The sequence below is a fragment of the Oncorhynchus mykiss genome, chromosome 9 (genome assembly GCF_057628025.1).
Source record: "Oncorhynchus mykiss isolate SJ-2025 chromosome 9, ASM5762802v1, whole genome shotgun sequence".
In the NCBI taxonomy this organism is placed as follows: domain Eukaryota; kingdom Metazoa; phylum Chordata; class Actinopteri; order Salmoniformes; family Salmonidae; genus Oncorhynchus; species Oncorhynchus mykiss.
Genome location: NC_143030.1, coordinates 29,117,233 through 29,140,787, shown reverse-complemented (window position 1 = coordinate 29,140,787; position 23,555 = coordinate 29,117,233). Strand labels below are relative to the sequence as shown.

General features: G+C 44.3%; 1 protein-coding gene across 13 annotated transcripts in view; it reads left to right on the top strand.

Moving 5' to 3' along the window:
• The window catches only part of nrxn2b (neurexin 2b), a 1,005,166-nt gene that overhangs the window by 878,706 nt on the left and 102,905 nt on the right, over window positions 1-23,555 (top strand). For 10 of the 13 annotated variants that reach the window (XM_090183934.1, XM_036987703.2, XM_036987702.2 and 7 more), the window contains 2 exons: window positions 19-108; window positions 21,568-21,896. In XM_090183934.1, the coding sequence (XP_090040060.1) occupies window positions 19-108; window positions 21,568-21,896 (419 nt within the window). The remainder of the gene's footprint in view (window positions 1-18; window positions 109-21,567; window positions 21,897-23,555) is intronic. The other 3 variants (XM_090183936.1, XM_090183939.1, XM_090183935.1) reach the window with 1 other exon arrangement.

The window sequence follows — 23,555 nt, the reverse complement described above, 5'->3', positions numbered from 1 at the left end:
TTTCCAAATTCTCTAAAGGGAACTTTGATAATGAACGCCTGGCTATTGCCAGACAAAGAATCCCATACCGACTTGGTCGGGTAGTTGACGAGTGGCTACTCGACAAAGGTAACTAAAAACCCCTTAACACTCCACTAATGACCTAACCACTTAATCACCGTTAACCACCGCTCTGGAGGAGGTGCAGTGCCACGCAACAAAGGTGGATGTTATTGGCTCTTTACAGTTTGCCTGATTCACATAGGTCCAATGCGATTGGCTTATGACCTTACCCAATCAGTCTCAATGTGATTGGCGTAAACTTTACCATTAAATTATGTCACTGAGTAGCAATATACATTAATAACACATTCAAACAGGTAACCATGCGTCACGCTCTACAGTTTTATTGTATACTGTATCAATTTGCTGTTCTAGCCCCCTGGAAGCAATTATACAGGTCATTCTATCTTGTAATTGGCAATTATGAAAGTAGGCAAATTGATACTCAATCCACCTCCCTTATCAGCTAGCTGGTTAACTAATATTACAATGTTGTTAATGACCTTACACATTCTTCATAGCATTTCAATGAAGGTACTGAACGAAAGAGCCAGTAGTAGGTTACACTGCACAGGGGAACCATGTCCAAAGCACCTTGACATGGGGCTGCATCTCTTCAGAGTCATAACTTCCCAATAACCCCAACATAACCCCCCAGTAACCAACCTGACAAAAAGACAGATCCTATTGGTTCCCTTCTGCTTCTCTTCCTGTGTTTCTGTTGTTTGGTCTTGTGAAGTTTTATTAATTATGGTGATTATTATTCAAATTCTTATTCACAAAAGTGACAATTAGAGGAAGAAACATCAACCACTTAATAATTTTTGGAACACTCCAGAGAAAAGTAGCCACCTGAAAGTCATTAAAAGTTAAAGGGACTGTTTAATGTGTCTGTTTGACTTTGTTTAATAAGCCTACAATTCGCTGTGTCAGCCTTATTCTGCCCGACAACAACGAGCATGATCGATCTGCAGTTTGGATCTGACCAAAAGTGACGATTCTTTAACCCTTTGAGTGCCAAACGTCCCCTGACCTCTTTGTCTTTGTCCTGTGTTGTATGTTTGTACTGCTGAAAGGTGGTTGATTCTATATATTTTTTTAACTCCCCAAATGGAGGTGTGGCCTATGTTGCTCCTCCTCCTCCCCTCCCCTTTTCATTCCATCCCTCTGGCCACAGTTACCTCAGTCACGCCATAATGTTGGCCATTTTCAACCTGCGCTAGCTAGCTAACTAGCTCCGCTTTCACGGCACGATAATGGGCCGTCCACATCTAGCACGAATACAAACGATAACTATAAGGTGTAGATGTGCCTTATTACACATACAATAATTATTTAGAAGAACTGAGAGTTCGCCTCTGGGCAAAGTTTGAATGTTACTTATTCCATGACTGCTGGTCAAAGTGACTCCGATTTTAAATGAGTTGATGTTAGGCATCACAGCACAGTAAAATGCGACTTGCTGAGGGAATTTGAGGGTAGATTAGTCTAAGTCACGCATCTCTAAGGCTCTAAAGGCTTTACCCAAGTCTTGTATTCTGTTTGTATGACTAATAATAGATGCAGTGTCATGAACACATCACATTTTACATCTTCTAATTTGCTGCGGCCGGCTGTTCTTTGAAACGGTATTATAAGTGATCACACATGCGAGGAACGATTCCAAATAAATGAATGTGTATTTATGTGAGAGTCAAACAAGAGAAATTTAAGAGTTCCCGTGTTTATTTGATCAAAACAGAATCAGTAAACTGCTCACTGTGTGTCATTTGGATTAATAGGTAATTTAGCATGGATTGGATAGAATCAGTATATCAGATAGAACGAGAATCAACTGAAGGGTTTTGTACACATTGTTTCATACATTAATAAGGATGACTTGATATGAATTACCAACCAGATTTAGGATAATGATGACAAGACACAATAAGAACCAAAGAATGAACAGTGCGAGAGGAAGCTGCGGAGGTTAGTATGAAGGCCCTCTTACCATAAACAAAGATTGGAGGGAAGAGAACGGAAAGAGGGAGGCAGAGGACATTTCTCAACTCAAAGGGTTAAAGTTCATAGTTACTTTGCTATAGAAACAGACAGAGATGAATCCTAAAACCTGAACTAAGCAGAATCTAACCACCTAACAGCAAACCAAACTCACCCCGCGCTAACTACTGAGGGCTGACTCTCCCCACACCACCCCTCGTCAAAATTATGAACAGAAGGCCAGTATGTTATTTACAGTCACACCAAAATTATTCCTATAGTCTTACCTTCTGGACAGTAGCTAGGACACAACCAAGAAGCCCTCAGTCATAATCCTGTTATAAACATCTCTAACGAGCTCAATTGGAACTTTTGAAATTCCTCCCAAATCTAGAACTTAGACACTGATAATAACTAAACAGCTAACTAAGTGCTGGACCCCTTTAAGCCATGATGAAGTGGTGCCAGATTACCCCACCCCCCTCTCCCCTCACCCCTCCTCACCCCGAAACGTAAAACTCAGAGGGTTAAAAATGAACCAGTTTAACTTGGAACACCAAAATTCTAAACACGGTGTCTAATTATTTTTGCAATTATTCAAACGCTTCTTTCTGTATAAAGTTACAAGAGATTATAAGGTCCCTTTAACGTTTACTGTTCCACTATGTTGGCACATAAAATATGTTGCTTGTGTAACAACTGTATGAACCAAAATGGGTTAAATAATATGTCATTTGCTATGTTGAATGAAAGATCATGTCTGTTCAAGGTGGTGGATATATATGTATGTATGGATGGATGTATGAAGGAAAGCGAGTGGGGGTTTATCCTATGGATATTGCAGCCTGGTCTGTAATGGTCCAGACTTCAGATCTCTCACAGACCACACCCCTCTGACCACAACCCTGAATCTGTGGTGTTCATTGCTTCAGATGTCTTGACTGGAGCGAAACAAACGTCAGCCCAGTGTGTCTCCTGAACTTATGGTCAGTCTGGGTTCAGTGCGGTCAGGTCTGTGTAACCGTGTAACCACAAAGAATGGACATTTGCTTTTGTTGATATATAAAAAAAACAGCTGGGGTAACTAGAGCAATCCACACCCTTTGAAGTGGTTTATTCTTGCAACTTAACGATTCCGTGAGATTGCATGGTACCTTAGAGCAATAGACTTCCAATAAAGTCAAGTACGGAGTGGAATCAAGACGTGGAAAAGGTAGGTAACACTCACACACACACACACTTATCAATGCTCCCAACCAACTTTATAGGCTGAAGTAGATAGAGCTTAGTAGGTATTACAATATCTCCCCCAGCCCAGAGCTGGCTGTTGGATCACACATCTCAATGTGCAGGTCTCATTCTCTGTTCTCCTCCAGTCTTTGAGGCAGATCAGAGAGAACATCTCTGGCCCTCCCAGTGCCTGCCGAATAAATCCAAAATGGCAGCACTTATACAGACTCAATGGAGGGGAAAAATAAGAGACCCAAAAGTTTTTAACAGCTCAATCCAACCAAACTCGCTCGGATCTGCCCTCCTTTCCCTCGTTCCTCTCTCTCCCTCTCTCTCTCTCTCTCTCTCTCTCTCTCTCTCCCTCTCTCGCTTTCACCTCATATCCGTCACACCAAATCTTCTTCTGTTTTCCACCCCTCCCACCTCTCTCTCCCTCTTTTCTTTCTCTCAGCTTCTCTCTCTCTCTCTATCGCTCTCCTTCCACATCCTCTGCAGTTTTCTTGGCGCCGCTAACTTGCGACGACACCGCAGCCTCTTTTCTTTTGAAACAACCAGAATGAGATACGGTTTCCTAATCTTTCTGGGGAGAGAGAGGAGAGGGAGGACAAAATTGAGATTACAAATAACCAGCGACAATCGATTTCCCTTGTTCTCCTTCTCAAACCGGTAAAACGTTCCACTTTTAGCCAATGAGGTATATTTACTTCCTGGCTTTACCCCAATATATTCCAGTCGCAGAGAAGAGAAGAATAGCCGGAGCTACAGTTTAAAATGGGAGCAGTGTGGCATACATCTGGGTTTAGGGAGGACACCAAACTCTCTGGTGCCATTAAGAACCCAAAGATAACATCCAGAGACTTGTTCAAGTGGTCAAAACTGAGATGGAAGGAGGAGGAAGGAAGGAACACAACACAGGCCTTTGCGTCAACAGTGGTGCCTGGACAGCTTCTAGCGAGCTACCCAGTGAGCTGGGTTTAATGTTCAGTGTTTAATGGTCTGGTTCAAGCGCCCCCTTTTTCCCTAGCCAAAAGCAATCGAGTCCTCCTAGTCGATATGATGCCTGGGCCCAAATCGACCTTCTCCTGGCTGGTGCGCCCATCCAGACAGGCCATGCGTGAGCCTGGCTTTATTACAGAGATTTTTCAACCCGGGCCCCTCACCAGTGGGGACGGCTCTGTGGCCCCTGCAACTCCCTCCAGACCGTCCATGGTGAGTTTATTTGGCTCACACGCTCCTTTCTCCTCTTTTGCTTCTTTCCATTAGCTCTTTCTCTTTTATTACAGCTATGTTGGAAAAACAGGAAGACACTGTGTATTTGTAACTCGTAGAGGGGAAAGTGGTCGTGAGACTCCGGTTCCTACTGGCTTAAATAATGGGGCACTTTGGCTGTGTTATTTCGGCGTTCCCTAACATGGAATGATCAAGAGCAGGGGTATTCAATTCTTACCCTACGAGGTCTGGAGCCTTCTGGTTTTCTGTTCTACCTGATAATTAATTGCACCCACCTGGTGTCCCAGGTCTAAATCAGTCCCTGATTAGAGGGGAACAATGAAAAAACACAGTGGAACGGGCTTCCAGGTCCAGGGTTGAGTTTGAGGGCCCTATAGCAACTGGAGTGACTGAAGAAAAAGGATCTGTCGTGAGCTCACCATATTCCTATATCTCTCAAGATGTGTCACGATGCAGAGAAAGCCACTACACCCTGTCGTGCTTTATCTAGTGTACTGTACCCTGTCTGAAGTCCTGTACCTTAGCTTACTGCCATACCTCTCACCAACTTCCTAGATCTCTCAAGATGTGTCACGATGCAGAGAAAGCCTCTACACCCTGTCATGCTTTATCTAGTGCACTGTACCCTGCCTGAAGTCCTCCTGTACCTCCCCGCCACAGTATGTCTCTATCTACCGTCCCCTGGCCCCTGAGGGCCTCACTACACCCTCACACAGTGCTTTCTCTACTAAAGTCACGGTGCATTCCGCCCCTCGCCTTCCTTTGTCAAACACAATTAATTCAGAGCGTTACCAAATCGCCTACTTTTCCAGTGGAATAAAAAAAAGCAAAAGACTTAATTAGCAAAGAGCGGCTTGCGCTAAGGAGATAACTACTACCCACTTCATAATCAACTCTGTCAGCAGCGCACCCCATTCTGTCTTGGCTCGGAGGTGGGAAAAGAGGAGGGTTCAAGGGAGAAAAGCCTGTGAGATTCCCTGTTGAATCCCGGAATTGAGGGAATGATTTGCCAACGGCCAAGCGATACGAAAGGTTCTCGGTGTAAACATTCCAAGCTTCTGTCAATCAAAAACCCCTCAAGCGGTGCCTTCACAGTGGAGGAGCCTGGGTAATCCATCCATCTGCCCCACTAGCCGAGTCACCACTGCAAAACATTTAAGATGCGTCTACTTCTGTGTGTCACACCCTCTCTCCTAGATTAAACAGGCTAAGGAAGAAAGGGAGCATAATGATGTTGGAGGCCTCTCCAGTCTCTACTTCCAATCCCTCCCTCTGATCCCTTCCACTGGAATGCCATTAGATCCAGAACATCCATCCAGAACTTCCAGCCCCGCTTCCTCTCCCCCACCTTAGCCACTTGGTAGGGGCTGAACTGTGTTTGAGCTCCCCCCCTCCCCTCCACATCCAGTGGAGGTTGCAGGCTTGCTCTCATTACCAAAACCTTCAGACAGGCAATCTGTGCATTAGGCAGCCGAGCGTGGACGGACTCTGCCCACTCCTCCACGGCTCCGTCAGCTCAGCCGGTAATTACCGTCCCCGGCTCATCTTTTCCCTCGTCGAGAAGAAAACATGGAAATGGATACACGGATGTAGATGCGTTATGCCCCACCGATTCTCTTCTGGTCAGTGGAGAGGGAAACAGTGATCCAGTTGATGTGAACAGGTTTCCCATGGAACTAGCAACCAGGGCCCTGTGGGTTTTTCTCTGCCGAGCCCCAGCGATGGCTGCTAGGTTAGCCGTATGATTGGCCCGAAACCAGAAAGGGAGACGGGGAAGCTTGCGTTGTATGATCCATTGAGGTTGTACTACTCAGACATGGGTCGAGTTAGCATGTCAATGCATATACTCTCTATCTCTCCCTCCGTTTCACTAACTCCCTCCTCCTTTCTCTCCCCTGGTTTCGCTCCCCTTCCCTCTCCCTCCACCTTTTCTTCTCTCCATCACTGGTTGGCACTCTCTCTCCATTTGTTTCACCTACTCCCTCCTCCTTTCTCTCGCCTGGTGTATTTCTCGTCACCTCCCTCTCCGCCTCACCTTTGACCTTTTCTTTTCTCCATCATTCCTGTGTTAACACTCTTCTCTTGCCCTCAGTCGCTCCTCTCCTTTATCAGGCCTGTGATCTTCCTTTAGCCTTTTCACTCGTTTGTCTTCCTCCCTCTCCTGCTGTCATTTCGCACGTCTCCAATTCTCCCCGAAGTCTCTTCTCCTTTCTCCTCTCCCCTCCTCATATCGTTTCACTCGGCTAGGCTATAGTCTCTATGAGTGTCTTATGGCCCTCTCTGTCTCCGTTCATTTCAGCTAGAAATGAAGAAGAGAAGTCACCAGAAAAGCCAAGCCTCAGGGGACGCCACTTTGAGCCAATGACCAGTCATTTTGACGGTCTAATATATACATTTCATATATGCTGTCGGGGGAATTGTTTCCTTTGGCTGTGTTTATGAAGGTCTCGGGTAACATTATAATACAACAAAATATATATATATATTTCAAAGAACACAATAGCATTTTCATTAGTTTACTCTAGGCTATCTGCTGTCGCCTGCTCACCTGTGGAGCACATGGAAGAGCGGTTATTGTTGGAGAAATTCATATTTTGAAAGACAGCTCATCTCCTCAATTTTGAGAGGTGTTTGGCAAAGGTAAGTGTTTTGGAAACCTCAGAACCTGGTCTTTCTGATACTATATAGAAATCAAAACGTCTTCACCTCATGTTACTCTGTAAGAGGATTTGGCACTCTAAAACTGCTTATTAAACACATGATGTTGGTGATATCGAAATTCTAACAATACTTGTGTTAAATATACTGTACTTATTTAGGAAAAGTCGAGGACAGAGAGGGGCATTATTTTTTTTTTAAATGGCAGAGATACTGTATTTCAATTTTAAATGAATGTGCAGTCAAAATGACTGCCGGTGCCCTTCTAGTATTAAAATAGAAGGGCCAATATTAGGAAGTATTCTTTCACATTCTGGCTCATTTTCTCGCGAATGAAAACACACCCGGAGGAATCCCTTACGGAAATGTGCCATCTCAATCTCATCACCTTGTTTTATTTCATCGCTCTGTTGTTCCATATAACCAAAATCTATTTTCATATCTGGACATTACAACCCAGAGAACCATTCAACCTGTCTCAATGATTCCTCTCGCAAACAAATATTTCCCTCTCCATGAAAATGACAAACCGCGTGGGATATTCAAGATGAAGCTCCTCCCCCCGAAAATAAATGGATTTCCTGTCACAACCAAAGCCTGTGGCATTCCACTGTTCCAGTGGACATTAGTGATTGAACCACCCCCCCCCCCCTCATAGCATTGGCACTAGGGGATCGTTAGCTCGTGCCCTCGGTGAGGCTATCGAAGCGGAAATGCATCTCTCACCTCCTGGCCAACCTGCTAGGCTATCAGCTGCTAAGTCCCCAAGTGTGATTTGGCGAGGGCACGAGTGATTGCCTTCCCCAGATGCCCGCTTATGGAGTGAGGAGCGAGGAGGAGCCTTCATCGCTTCCCTGATCCTCTCTTGTTTCCGAGCGACCAACCTACTGGGACTCTTTTCCAGGGTGCGCAGCTGATGACAGATACAGTGTGAGAGGCCTGAGAGAGGGTTGTGATGAGGCCGGAGTGTTACGACACTCCAAATCAGACTTCTTTCTCTGGCTCAAGGGATTCTAACTCTCACGAATTAGAACACAGAACATTCATTTGGATACAGCAGGGGGAAATAACACACAATACAGTCATGTTCTAATGATAGAGGGAGACTGAGGTGGGAGCAGAGAGCTTTATTTTGTGTAAAAAAAAATTATTTGACCCTTATTTTACTAGGTAAGTTAACTGAGAACACATTCCCATTTACAGCCACGACCTGGGTCTAGTGTGAGAGAAAAGTATATAGAGAGAGAAAGAAAAAAGGAAATCAGATCAGGAGGAAGAGGGAGTGACATACTGAAAGATACCCGTAGAAAAAAGGACGGTCAGATAGTTACAGAGAGAAGCAAAGAGAGAGATATAAAAGGAAATGAGAGAGATAGAGAGAGAGAAGGAAATGGAAGATAGTATGCTAATTTGGTATGGAGCAGACCTGCTGTAACTCACTATATTAAATTAATCAAAACAGGAACCTTTTACATTTGGCTAGAAATTCAAAAATAAATTATCTCAAGGAAAATGTCCTACTGTGTGCTACCTATATCCCCCACTAGAATCCCCATACTTTATGAAGACAGCTTCTCCATCCTGGAGGGGGAAGTCAATCATTTCCAGGCCCAGGGACATGTTCTAGTTTATGGTGACCTAAATGGCAGAACTGGACAAAAACCTGACACACTCAGCACACAGGGGGACAAACACCTACCTGGAGGTGACAGCATTCCCTCCCCTATATGCGCCCCTAGGCACAACTACGACAACATAACCAACAAAAACGGGTCACAACTCCTGCAGCTCTGTCGCACGCTGGGTATGTACATAGTCAATGGTAGATTTGAAGGGACTGCTATGGTAGGTACACCTATAGCTCATATCTTGGCAGTAGTACTGTAGACTACTTTATCACTGACCTCAACCCAGAGTCTCTCAGAGCATTCACAGTCAGCCCACTGACACCCATATCAGATCACAGCAAAATCACAGTCTTCTTGACCAGAGCAAGACTCAATCATGAGGAACTGAAGGACAAAGGACAAAACATTTCACAAAACATTTCACTGTAATAGCGAATGTGTAAACTTGGCAGTAGAAAACCTAAACCGTATATTTGACCTTTCAGCTTCCCTATCAAATCTAAAAATGTCAAACAGAAAACAGAGGAACATTTACAACAATGACAAATGGTTTGACGAAGAATGCAAAAACCTAAGAAATAAATTGAGAAATCTTTCCAACCAAAAACATAGAAACCCAGAATCCTGAGCCTACGCCTTTACTATGGTGAATCACTAAAACAATACAGAAATACACCATGGAAAAAGAAGGAACAGCACGTTAGAAATCAGCTCAATGTAACTGAAGAATCCATAGACGCTAACCACTTCCTGGAAAATTTAAAACACTAAACAAACAACAACACAAAGAGTTATCTATCCAAAACGGAGATGTATGGGTGAACCACTTCTTCAATCTTTTTGGGACTATAACAAATAACAAACAGCAAAAACATATACATGATCAAATACAAATCTTAGAATCAGCTTTTAAGACTACCAGAACCTACTGGATTATTCAATTACATTGAATGAACTACAGGACAAAATACAAAACCTCCAACCAAAAAAGGCCTGTGGTGTTGATGGTATCCTCAATGAAATTATAAATATACAGACCACAAATTCCAATTGGCTATACTAAAACTCTTTAACATCATTCTTAGCTCTGGCCTTAATACACACAAGTGGACCCCAAATTTGACCCCAATAACTACCGTGGGATATGCGTCAACAGCAATCCTCTGCATTATCATTAACAGCAGACTCGTACATTTCCTCGGTGAAAACAATATACTGAGCTAATGTCAAATTGGCTTTTTACCAAATTACCGTATGGCAGACCACGTATTCACCCTGCACACCCTAATTAACAAACAAACAAACAAAAACAAATGCAACGTCTTCCCATGCGTTGTTGATTTCAATTTTTTTTTAACTCAATTTGGCATGAGGGTCTTCTATACAAATTGATGGAAAGTGGTGTTGGGGGAAAAACACAACATTATAAAATCCATGTACACAAACAGAAAATGTGCAGTTAAAATTGGCAGAAAACACACACATTTATTTCCATGGGGCTGTGGGGTGAGACAGGGATGCAGCTTAAGCCCCATCCTCTTCAAAATATCTAAGCAAACACGAACATACCCCACTGAGCCCCAGCACAGCAACAAAATAGACTCAACCAAATCTTGAGAAAACAAGAAGATAATTACTTGATACATTGGAAAGAAACAAAAAAACAGCAAACTAGAATGCTATTTGGCCCTAAACAGAGAGTACACAATGGTAGAATACCTGACCACTGTGACTGACCCCAACTTAAGGAAAGCTTTGACTATGTACAAATTCAGTGAGCATAGCCTTGCTATTAAACCTTTCTGGGATAGGCAGGACAGTCGCGTCCCACTTGGCCAATTGCCAGGGAAAATGCAGAGCTCCAAATTCAAATAAACTACTATAATATTAAAACTTTCATTAAATCACACATGTAAGATACCAAATTAAAGCTACAGTCGTTGTGAATCAAGCCAACATGTCAGATTTCAAAAAGGCTTTTCGGTGAAAGCATAAGAAGCTATTATCTGATGATAGCACAACTGTAAACAAAGAGAGAGTAGCATATTTCAACCCTGCAGGCAACACACAAATGCAGAAATAAAATATAAATCATGCCTTACCTTTGACGAGCTTCTTTTGTTGGCACTCCAATATGTCCCATAAACATCCGTCGATATCTATCCAAAATGTCCATTTATTTGGCGCGTTTGATCCAGAAAAAAACTGCCTTCAATTTGCGCAACAAAATATCTCAAAAGTTACCAGTAAACTTTGCCAAAACAACAACACAACTACTTTTGTAATACAACTTTAGCTATTTTTAAACGTTAATAATCGATCAAATTGTAGACGGGACAATCTGTGTTCAATACAGGAAGACAACAAACTCACGCTACTTTTCCAGTCATGCGCCTTCTCAAAAAGTACACTTCAAATGACACAAATTCAAGATGGCCATACTTCTTCATTACACAAAGGAATAACCTCAACCACATGGTTTTTCCCAATGAAAACTCTTGAATAGACAGTGACCTAAAAAAAATAAAAATCTGAATGGTTAGTCCACAGGGTTTTGCCTGCTACATAAGTTCTGTTATACTCACAGACATGATTCAAACCGTTTTAGAAACTTCAGAGTGTTTTCTATCCAAATCTACTAATAATATGCATATCTTATATTCTTGGCATGAGTAGCAGGAAGTTGAAATTGGGCACGCTATTTATCCAAAAGTGAAAATGCTGCCCCCTATCCCAAAGAGGTTTTAAGAAAGGCCAACATTGGCAGACCTGGCTCTCCAGAGAAGACAGGCTATGTGCACACTGCCCACAAAATGAGGTGGCAACTGAACTGCACTTCCTAACCTCCTGCCAAATGTATGAACATATTAGAGGCACATATTTCCCTCAGATTACACAGACCCACAAAGCATTTTAAAACAAACCCAATTGTGATAAAATCCCATAATATTATACATTGGGTGAAATACCAGTGTGCCATCAGAGCAGCAAGATTTGTGACCTGTTGCCACAAGAAAAGGGCAACCAGTGAAGAACAAACACCATTTTAAATACAACCTATATGTATGTTTATTCATTTTCCCTTTTGTAATTGAACTATTTTCATATACAGTGCCTTGCGAAAGTATTCGGCCCCCTTGAACTTTGCGTCCTTTTGCCACATTTCAGGCTTCAAACATAAAGATATAAAACTGTATTTTTTTGTGAATAATCAACAACAAGTGGGACACAATCATGAAGTGGAACGACATTTATTGGATATTTCTAACTTTTTTAACAAATCAAAAACTGAAAAATTGGGCGTGCAAAATTATTCAGCCCCCTTAAGTTAATACTTTGTAGCGCCACCTTTTGCTGCGATTACAGCTGTAAGTCGCTTGGGCTATGTCTCTATCAGTTTTGCACATTGAGAGACTGAAATGTTTTCCCATTCCTCCTTGCAAAACAGCTCGAGCTCAGTGAGGTTGGATGGAGAGCATTTGTGAAATAGAATAAGTTTGGAACCACCAAGACTCTTCCTAGAGGTGAGCAATCGGGGGAGAAGGGCCTTAGTCAGGGAGGTGACAAAGAATTCAATGGTCACTCTGACTGAGTACCAGAGTTCCTCTGTTGAGATGGGAGAACCTTCCAGAAGGACAACCATCTCTGCAGCACTCCACCAATCAGGCCTTTAAGGTAGAGTGGCCAGATGGAAGCCACTCCTCAGTAAAAGGCACTGGCAGCCAGCTTGGAGTTTGTCAATAGGCACGTTAAGGACTATCAGACCATGAGAAACAAGATTCTCTGGTCTGATGAAACCAAGATTGAACTCTTTGGCCAGAATGCCAAGCGTCACGTCTGGATTAAACCTGGCACCATCCCTACGGTGAAGCATGGTGGTGGCAGCATCATGCTGTGGGGATGGTTTTCAGCATCAGGGACTGGGAGACTATTCAGGATCAAGGGAAAGATGAAAGGAGCAATGGGGGGGGGGCAGGAAGACTAATGGTTAGAGCGTTGGGCCAGTAGCCGAAAGGTTGCTGGATCAAATCCCCGAGCTGACAAGGTATAATTCTGTCGTTCTGCCCCTGAACAAGGCAGTTAACCCACTGTTCCACGGTAGGCCGTCATTGTCAATAAGAATTTGTTCTTAACTGACTTGCCTAGTTAAATAAGGGTTACAAAGTACAGAGAGATCCTTGATGAAAACCAGCTTCAGGGCCTCAGACTTTGTTATTATTTCACCTTTATTTAACCAGTAGGCTAGTTGAGAACAAGTTCTCATTTGCAACTGTGACCTGGCCAATATAAAGCATAGCAATTCGACACATACAACAACACAGAGTTACACATGGATTAAACAAACATACAGTCAATAATACAGTAGAGAAACATTTTAAAAAGTCTATATACAGTGAGTGCAAATGAGGTAAAATAAGGGAGTTAAGGCAATAAATAGGCCATGGTGGCGAAGTAATTACAATATAGCAATTAAACACAGGAATGGTAGATGTGCAGAACATGAATGTGCAAGTAGAGATACTGGGGTGCAAAGGAGCAAGATAAATAAATAAATACAGTATGGTGATGAGGTAGATAAATGGGCTGTTTACAGATGGGCTATGTACAGGTACAGTGATCTGTGAGCTGCTCTGACAGCTGGTACTTAAAGATAGTGAGGGAGATATGAGTCTCCAGCTTCAGTGATTTTTGCAGTTCGTTCCAGTCATTGGCAGCAGAGAACTGGAAGGAAAGGCGACCAAAGGAGGAATTGGCCTTGGGGATGACCAATGAGATATATCTTCTGGAGCGCGTGCTACGAGTGGGTGCTGCTCGGGTAACCAGTGCGCTCTGATAAGGCGGGGCTTTACCTAGCAGAGACTTGTAGATAACCTGTAGCCAGTGGGTTTGGCGACGAGTATGAAGCGAGGGCCAACCAACGAGAGGGTACAGGTCACAGTGGTGGGTAGTGTATGGGGCTTTGGTGACAAAATGGATGGCACTGTGATAGACTGCATCCGATTTCTGCTTCAACACAGATTAAAGGGTCTGGATACTTATGTAAATGTGATATTTCAGTTTTCTATTATTAATACATTTGCAAAAATCTCTAAAAATCTGTTTTAGCTTTGTCATTATGAGGTATCGTGTGTAAATTGATGAGGGGAAAAAAACGATTTAATCAATTTTAGTATAAGGAAGTAACGTAACAAAATGAGGGAAAAGCCAATGGGTCTGAATACAATCCGAATGCACTGTAAGTGACTTGAACTCCATCACAGAGGAATAATCTCTCACTCTACAGTTTGTAGGGCTGGTTCATTAGTTAGTAGTGTGTGTGTCATCCTGAGCGGTTGTTTTAATGAAGACCAACTAATGGATGTCAACCTACTATCCCAGCCCAGTCTCTAGAGTCTCTGAGCCCAGGCCAGCTGAGCCCTGGTCCCTCGGGCGATTAGGTGTCAGAGTCAAAATCTTTTGTTATATCAGTTGGCTTAGAGATCCTGCTAGCGGAACAACTTCCAGAGAAACTGGAGAGCGTGTAATTCAAATATATAATCATAAATATTATGGATTTTAATAATTTAGATGATAAGTGTCTTATATTGGCTGAAAGCTTAAATTCTTGTTAATCCAACTGCACTGTCCGATTTACAGTAGCTATTACAGCGAAAACATGCCATGCGATTGTTTGAGGACGGTGCCCCACATAAAAATATTTTTCCACCAGTACAGGTTTCATATATTCACATATAAAGATTCAATATTCACTTACTTTAAAAAAACATCTTCCTCTGATTTGTCATCCAAAGGGTCCCAACTATAACATGTAGTGTCGTTTTGTTAGATAAAATCCTTCTTTATATCCCAAAAAGTAAGTTTAGTTGGCGCCATCGATTTGAGTAATCTACTCGTTCCGAAAATCTACCTAAATCTAACCTTTGTTTCAACAAGTCAAAATACGTTTCTATTTACTCCTCAGATACCCTAAAATGTAATCAAACTATAACATTTATTTCGGAAAGAAGCATGTTCAATAGGAAACTGATTTTAGCAGGTGCGTAATTTCTTCATGGCTCGAGCAAACACAGATTTCCAAGACGGTGTCCTTCAACTAAAACTGTTATTTATTATTCATTTTTGAAGTTACAAGCCTGAAACCTTGAAAATACACTGCTGACACCCTGTGGAAGCCATAGGAATAACCCTAATTTACAATCTGACCTTTCTCTTGCATTTCTAAGAGGATGGACTCTCCAAAAAATAATCTAAGTTTGTTTTTCGTAGGATTTTCTCCTACCATATCTATTGTGTTATATTTTCCTACATTATTTTAACATTTCTACAAACTTCAAAGTGTTTTCCTTCCAATGGTACCAATTATATGCATATCCTGGCTTCCGGGCCTGAGCTACGGGCAGTTTACTTTGGGCACGTCATTCAGACAGGAAGTGGAAAAAAAGGGGCCTAGCCCAAAGAAGTTTTTAACAATTGGGAGATAACAACGAAAACAATTGAACCCATTTTGGTGTTTTTTCTCGCCAAAATAATATCTCATTGATATTTCCCTCTCAGTGGCAGTCGGTGGAGGACAAATACAACACTTTTTTCATGAGCATGGCCTTATTTCTATTACAGCATATTGAATGACTGTCATTCATATTCCATTCGCACAGCTCAATGTAGCATCGATAGGTTTAGGCTACTACGTTATACTCTAATTTTCCCTATACCCATCACGAGGTTGCTACAACCTAGTCTATGAATGAAAGGTTGAGAGAAATTTGAGTAATCAAGACATTCACACATTACATACCGCCTTGCACACCGCCTAGATTATCTAGGGGGTAATCATTAGTCCAACACTTGCAAACGAGAGTTTCTATTGGACAAATTTAGGTGTGTTTATCCCCGTTTCGTTCCGTTTGCTTCCGTTTAAGAAACGTTTTTCAACAGAATCGGCGGAATGAATACAACCTTGATCACGCGGTAAACACAGTTCACTTTCATAGCAGCCACATACAAACGGTAATAATCCCTTTGATCGTTGTATAATTCCTTGACACATCTAATCTCTTCCGTTCTCACCTTTTCCCTTCGATTGTGGACTTCAGTGGACAACACATCAGCTGTTTGCTATCTGGTGAAAAATACTTCATCATTGTCACCATATTAACGTCATAGTCATCATAGCTACTAGAAGTAATGCGTAAGTAAACCTGCTACAATCATGCAGCCGTCAGCAGCAAGCAGTTTAGCAGTTACACCGGTGGAAATAAAATAATAAAACCAGAAGCTTACCTTGACTTGGAAGAGTTTCAGTGTTGGATAGCCATAGCCCGCTAGATAATATAGCATCCCTCTCTGTTTGGCTAAACTAGTGAAAGTGAAAGTGAAAGTGAAAAAAAATACAACAAAATATAGCTCTCTTTCTCTCTCTCTTTCTTGCTTCTTCATTTTTGAAGAAACGGATTTGTTCAAAACTGTTCAACTATTGAATTTCTCTCTCTTTGAGTCAACTACTTACCATATTTTATGCACTGCAGTGCTAGCTAGCTGTAGCTTATGCCTTCAGTGCTATATTAATTCTCTGATCCTTTGATTGAGTGGACAACATGTCTATGGAAGGGGGTGAGAACCATAAGCGTCCTAGGTTTTCTATTGAAGTCAATGTACGCAGAGGACGGAAACTAGCTAACTACACCACGGTGCTATCCTACAAAGTGCTGTTGAGGCTACTGTAGACCTTCATTGCAAAATAATGTTTCACTATTTAAACATTTAATGAAATTTGCTGAGAAGGATGGTCCTCGCCTTCCTCCTCTGAGGAGCCTCAACTGTTCCCTCTCCAAGAAAATGACAGTCTGTGTGTGATATGCAAGAAGCCCCATCCCCTCCTCCCCCCGAAAATATAAATTTCCTGTCATAACCAAAGCCTGTGGCATTCCACTGTTCCAGTGCACATTAGTGATTGAACCCCCCCCCCCTCCCCCTTGCCACTACACAAGGGGTTCATAACATGGGTCATAGGATCGGTGCTAGGGGATCGTTGGCTCATGCCCTAAGTGAGGTAATCGAAGCGGAAATGCATCTCTCGCCTCCTGACCAGCTTGCTAGGCTATCAGTCGCTAAGCCCCCTCGTGATTTGGGAAAGGCACGAGTGATTGAGGTCCATAATGCTTTGAACACCGCCACCCCCGACCCCCCCTTTCTTCGCTTCCCTGATCCTGTCTTGTTTTTACGAGCAACCAAACGACTGGGACTATTTTCCAGGTTGTGTCACTGATGACAGATCCCATGTGAGAGGCCTTGTAGAGGGTCGTGATGAGGCCGGAGTGCTATGACACTCCAATGCAGACTTCTCTCTCTAGCTCAAGGAATTTACATGACAACATGCTAAGTTGTTTGGCTCTGTTTGGCTGTCATCTTCACTCTGCATACAGCAATTCTTATCCATCCCTCTTATTCACCGTTAAATCCCTAATTTATCTCTCTCGCTCTCTCTCACTCTCTCTCTGCTTCCTAGCATGTTCTCTGTCTACAGTACATGTTTTCCGTAGTGCTATTCTCATCCCCAGCGCTATCTAGCTAGCATCATCCCCTGTCAGTCAAATTGACTGGATGTTCTCCCACACGGATTAGAACACAAAACATCCATGTGCATTCAGCAGGGGACGAGACACCCAGGAATAACACACAATACAACCATGTTCCAATGATAGAGGAAGAGGGAGAGGAAGCTGGTGGCAGAGAGCGGTGTTGGGGAAGCTACTCTGAAAATATTCCCATATAAAATAGATAGAAAGAGAGTGAGGTATAGTTAGACAGGCAGAAAGTGAGAGCAGAAAACATCATATAACAGCAAGTGGGATAAGAGAGTGGGAGGGAGAGAGAGACCGTCACCTAAGTGACTTAAGCTCCTTCAGTGCAGAGCGACGTCCATCACTCTACAGTTGGCAGAGCTGAAGTTAATTAGGTAGTAGTGTGTGTGTCTTCTTGAATAAGTGTTTTAATGAAGACCAGCTAGTGGCTGTCTTCTCAGCCCAGATTTTAGAGTCTCTGTGCCAGCCCAGCCCTGGGCCCTAAGGCCAAATGTGGCCATCATCATAAGGGCCCAGGGAGAGAGGGAGACCAGACCACTGCCACCTGATTCAAGACACAAATTGGTCCAATAAACCCTCATCAATGCACCTCCAGCCCGAGGCTGTCCACTGAGAGGACAAACACTGCCCACACACACACACACACACACACGCACACACGTACACACAGAAAAAATGTGGTGTTCCAAAAGGCCATCTGTAACGCACGTAAAGGTCACCTCCCTGACACATCTGACAGCTCACGCAAGTTATTATGCACACACAAATACACACACACACACACACACACACATCTCCGTTGTGTCTTAAGCTGTCCGATTGCCAGTCGTGCCAAGACCTTCCCTTTTCCTCCTCCTCTCTCCTCTCCCTTCCTCTAACCCCCCCCAGCCTAAATGGCCCCTGAAGTGACACGTCAGTTTCAATTTGACCCGGCAGGCCCCAAAACAATAACTTCATCAGCTCCTGTTAGTATCCTCTCCATCAGACAGCCACACAAACAAACACTGATTCCCTCTCTCTTCCGGAGGGCACTTTTCCTCTGACTGATGTTCAGGAGGTAATAGAATGTCTTCAAGGACCTCTCAAGTGTTGGATACTGGACTGTTTTAGTTCACTTTCTCTCAGCATACGCACTAACTTCTCACAGTACAACATAACTGTGTACAGCAATACTTTAACAGGCTAAAAGTATCACTCGGCTGTATACAGTATACCCAAGCTTCCGCATAGCTACTGGAAATTCCATATTTCACCTTAGTAGTTTTCTGATGATCACCGCACTCATTTGGGACAAGAGTTGTTCCTGACTGCGTGACCTGATCATGATAAAACTCCTGGCCCTAAGAAGACAATCTCATTTCAGTCTTCTCACTGAGGATCACTATACTCACAGGGGAGAATGTTAGGTACAGGAGTGGTTGGGTGGTCACGATAGAGCGTGGTAAGCTGAGAGGTGATTTAATATCCAGGCTCTGTCCTCTCCTCTGCTGTCTGTCTATCTGGAGTCTGGACCTCCCCTGGAGAGGCAGGGTTGCTGAGACAGCACCTCTGAAACAGGAGAGCCACTGGGCTGACGTGTGTGTCTCCGTCCTCCGGTCAAGGACAAGAGATTATCCTCCCTCACAGTGGGGTGCCGAGTACTTGTGTGGGAGGAGATCAAGAGTGAGTGTGTGGGTGTGTGTAGGGGCCGAAAGTGTGTGTGAACAACACGTGGTGTGTGTACGCTTCAACGTGTACGTGTGTGCGCGCGTATAGTACGTGTTAGCGTGTGTATGTGCGCACACTTGTACCTAGTACGTGCCAATGTTCTGACGAATTGTCCTTGCTGATGTCCATCCCCTACCAAGTCTCTCCCTTCCCTGCACCGCTATCACTTTTCCCAACAAAACATGTTGAGCAGCATCTTCACAGAGATAACAGGGAGCGAGAGCTACGTTATTATGGCAACGGCGCACATGCCTTACATTAAAGGAAAACTCCACTCAGAAACCTTCTTTTGGTATTTGTTTCATTAGTCCACTGTTGATACAGTCCCACATTGTTGTTGCATGTCAGGGGTCAAGTTTTCATGACATGATGCGTTTTGCGTCGTCATGAGGATGTGGCAAGTGACACTTTGCTTCTTGAAAGTCCAATATCTTGAAAACTTGACGGGTGACAAAAACAGAAACATTCCCGTGGGCAGATTCCCGTGGACAGATTCCCGTGGACAGATTCTCGTGGACAGATTCCCGTGGACAGATGAAATGGCGAGAATCTGTCAAGGCAGTAGTTCCTGGTTTGGGGTTTTCGTCATTTGGATGAATCAGGGTTGGGCGAAAACGGTGCTCAAACCGATGCAATGATTCTCATGTCCGTTTGCGGATGATAAACGGTTGCCAAAAAGTCCAAATTGGCTAATATTGTAAAAATTCATGAAACGTGCCTTTTGGCCATGATAAACACGGGTGAAATGACTTTCACTTCTGTGTAACTGAGATTAGGACTGTATTAACAGTGGACTAATGAAACAAATACCAAAATATCATTTGAGTTGATTTTTCCTTTTAAGTGTCATTGTTAGGGGATGGGAGAGTATCCCTATTGGGGTTCAGATGGACCTAATGATCACATCTAATGATGGCATGGCCTGTGTAATGGACTGTCTCACTGGAGGCTTTATGCACACAGTATGCACACATTGACATGCTCATACACACACACACACACACACACACACACACACACACACACACACACATGTACACACGCAGACATGCGCACAATACTTTATTAAGCCAGTAAGAAAGTCATGTTTTTTCTCTTAATTGAAAGGGAATGAGAGCTATTTCTGTCCTCTAAATGATTGAAGTCTATCCTCTAGGGGTTTGTAATGTAGAAATATAAACATCATCTTTATAATTGCACACATTCCACACACATTATATGGGCACGTGTGCAAACACACACACACACACACACTCACACAAAGTATCCCATTACCATGATCTGTCATCACTTGGGAGTCCATTCCACACATACTAGTGTGCATGATCTATTTCACACACACACACACACACACACTCTCTCTCTCTCTCTCTCTCTCTCCCAACAGGCATTGATTAATCCATAAAGAGGGCCAATTTGGCTTCCCCTCTGCTCCATCCCCTCTCTGCAGTAATTACCTCATCAAGTCTCATTTTAACCCACTTCCTCCAAAACAATATCCTACAGTAATCCTCCTCTCCCCTCACCACACCCCCCAGGAGGCCCATTAATGTGGTCAAGGGTCATCACTTCTGATATCCAACCTGATTGGACCAGCATGACACCCCATCCACTGTGAAAACAAGTGTGAGGGAAGCAGAGGGGAAAGAAAAGAGGGTTGATATCAGCAAAGAAAAAAATGATCTTCAGATCACCCCCCTCCACCAACCCCTGGTAACGCATTAGTAATGGAACATGCAAATGAGCCGAACCCTCATCTGTCCAATCCAGATGCATAGTAATGACTGGAGGACCAGAAGAGAGAGCGCTGTTGAATTAAACATTAAACTATTTCCTCCGAAGTGGTTTATTTTTCCTAAACGGCTTTTCCATCTCCGTACTTTGGGATGGGATTTATTTAATTTTTTTGTCTGTCCGAGGCACTTCATCATTTGTGCTGTGTCTCAGGTGCATTGGGGTCGATGACACCGGGCTCTGTAATGTATTCCATCTCTGTGGGGAATGCAATGCGACTCCACCCAGCCCCCAGCCTCAGAGTCAGCCCAAGGCTACACCCTGCAATCTATTAGCTTGCCAGTTTCCACATTCTTCAGGCTCTGCTGTGAAACTGAGTGGCCCGCTTGTGTCGGAGTCTAGCCATAATGGCCGCCACCTGTAGCAGCACGGCTCAGGCAAGGTTCCAATCTCCTTAACGCGTTACCAGGGGAAATTCCCCCATGTGATGGATACTGTCCCCCATTGTTTCACTCTGTCTGTCTGTGTGTGAGTGTGGGGAATTGGGATGTGTGTTGTGCAGCCTACGAAGAGACAAAGACTGATGGTGCCTTCCTTCGCCGCTTCTCTCTCCTCTTTCCGCTCTTTTCTTTCTCTTCTTCTCTCTATTTGTTTCTCTGCCCACCTATCTGTCTTCACCCCCTTTCTCTTTCTCCTACCCTCATTTTATCTCCCACCTCTCTCTTCCCTCTTTCTCCTTCCTGCATCTCCCCGACTTTCTCTCCTCCCTCCACTAGGTCGACAGTTGACCATCTTCAACAGCCAGGCGTTCATCAAGATCGGTGGTGGCGGCGGCGACAAGGCCCGTCACTTCCAGGGCCAGATCTCGGGCCTCTACTACAACGGGCTGCAGGTGCTCAAGCTGGCGGCCGAGGGCGACCCCAACGTGCAGGCCAAGGGCAACCTGCGGCTGGTGGGCGACGTTCCCTCGGTGCTCACCACGGACACCACCAGCACCACGCCGCTGGCCGACATGTCCACCACCATCATGGAGACAACCACGACCATGGCTACCACCACCACCCGCAAGCAGCGTTCACCCACCATGAGGGACAGTGTCACACAGGTTAGTAGGGGAGGACTGGGGTGGAGTGGGGAGGAGGTGAGGGGGGAACTGGGGTGGAGTGGTTAGGAGATGAGGGGGGAACTGGGGTGGAGTGGTTAGGAGATGAGGGGGGAACTGGGGTGGAGTAGGGAGGAGGTGAGGGGGGAACTGGGGTGGAGTGGTTAGGAGATGAGGGGGGAACTGGGGTGGAGTGGGGAGGAGGTGAGGGGGGAACTGGGGTGGAGTGGTTAGGAGATGAGGGGGGAACTGGGGTGGAGTGGGGAGGAGGTGAGGGTGGAACTGGGGTGGAGTGGGGGGAGGTGAGGGGGGAACTGGGGTGGGGGGGGGAACTGGGGTGGAATGGGGAACTGGGGTGGAATGAGGAGGAGGTGAGGGGGGAACTTGGGTGAAGTGGGGGGAGGTGAGAGGGGAACTGGGGTCGAATGGGGGAAGGTGAGGTTGGAACTGGGGTGGAGTGGGGAGGAGGTGAGGGGGGAACTGGGGTGGAGTGGGGGGAGGTGAGGGGGGAACTGGGGTGGTGTGGGGAGGAGTTGGGGGGACTGGGTTGACACTGATCTGGGGCCAGTTTGGGATTTTCCCTCGCAAATGATGATTATACTTTGATCCTAGATATGTGCTCATAAGAGGAACTTCTTCACAGAGTGAGTTGGGGGGGGGGGGAGAGACAAGGGTCATGACTGTTTCATAGTAGTTATTCCTCTCTACAGAATCATACAAACTTTATGTAGCTACGTACTCTCTGTTTGGCCAAAGATTGACATTCAGGACTTCAAACGAACCCGTTAACAAGTCTAGTATACCCCATTAGAGCAATCCAGACGGGTGTTTTGATTCCTTCTAAAGCAAAATCACAGATCGAAGCCCAGACACATTGTTAGAGGCAATATGAATCACATCCATCCAGACCAATCACACGTAGCCAGACAGTTGTGGCATCGAAGGAATAAACGCAAATAAATTGCTTGCCTCAATTACCCTGCCTCACCCTCTCAACATTTTGTTATCCTGTGTGCGTGTGTGTTCGAGTGAGCACACCCTACCCGTGTGTCTAGTATACATGTCCCCATGCAAAGGCTAAGTTTTCCGAGCACTAATCTCAACATGTTACGATCACTCGATCCACCAATCCTGGAAGTGGCAATTGGGGAACAACGGGAGATAGAGCTGTTAGGTCAACTACTGTAGACACACAGTCACACAGAGTCCGTATGTTGTCACAATACCGCCCAGTCCCAACGCAACCTATAATAAGCTGTAATAACAGGCCTGTGGCCTCCAAGAGAGGGAATCGATTCTTCCAATTTCACAGCCAATACCGTCTATTAATTAGCCTCAAGCCGCATGAATTGTAACGTAATGCAGCGCAGCTACATTAGCATTATGCTGCAGTAGTGTGGTGGTGTAGCATTAGAATAGTATTAGGATCCAGGCTCCCAGAGAGAAATGCTATATTGATTGAGCTTACTTGACACAACTTGAACAAAAACGGAATAGTCCCAAAAGTTCAAACACCCCACACCTGCAAATCCAGGTAGGCTCAATTTATGCTTGTGCTGGCAATACGGTACGGAGAATTCTTGTGGAGGCCAAATCCAGCTCTGTGCCGCATCGCTGTGCGCCTCCCAAATTACGGAAACATGCAGAGGGCTCTGTTTGGCT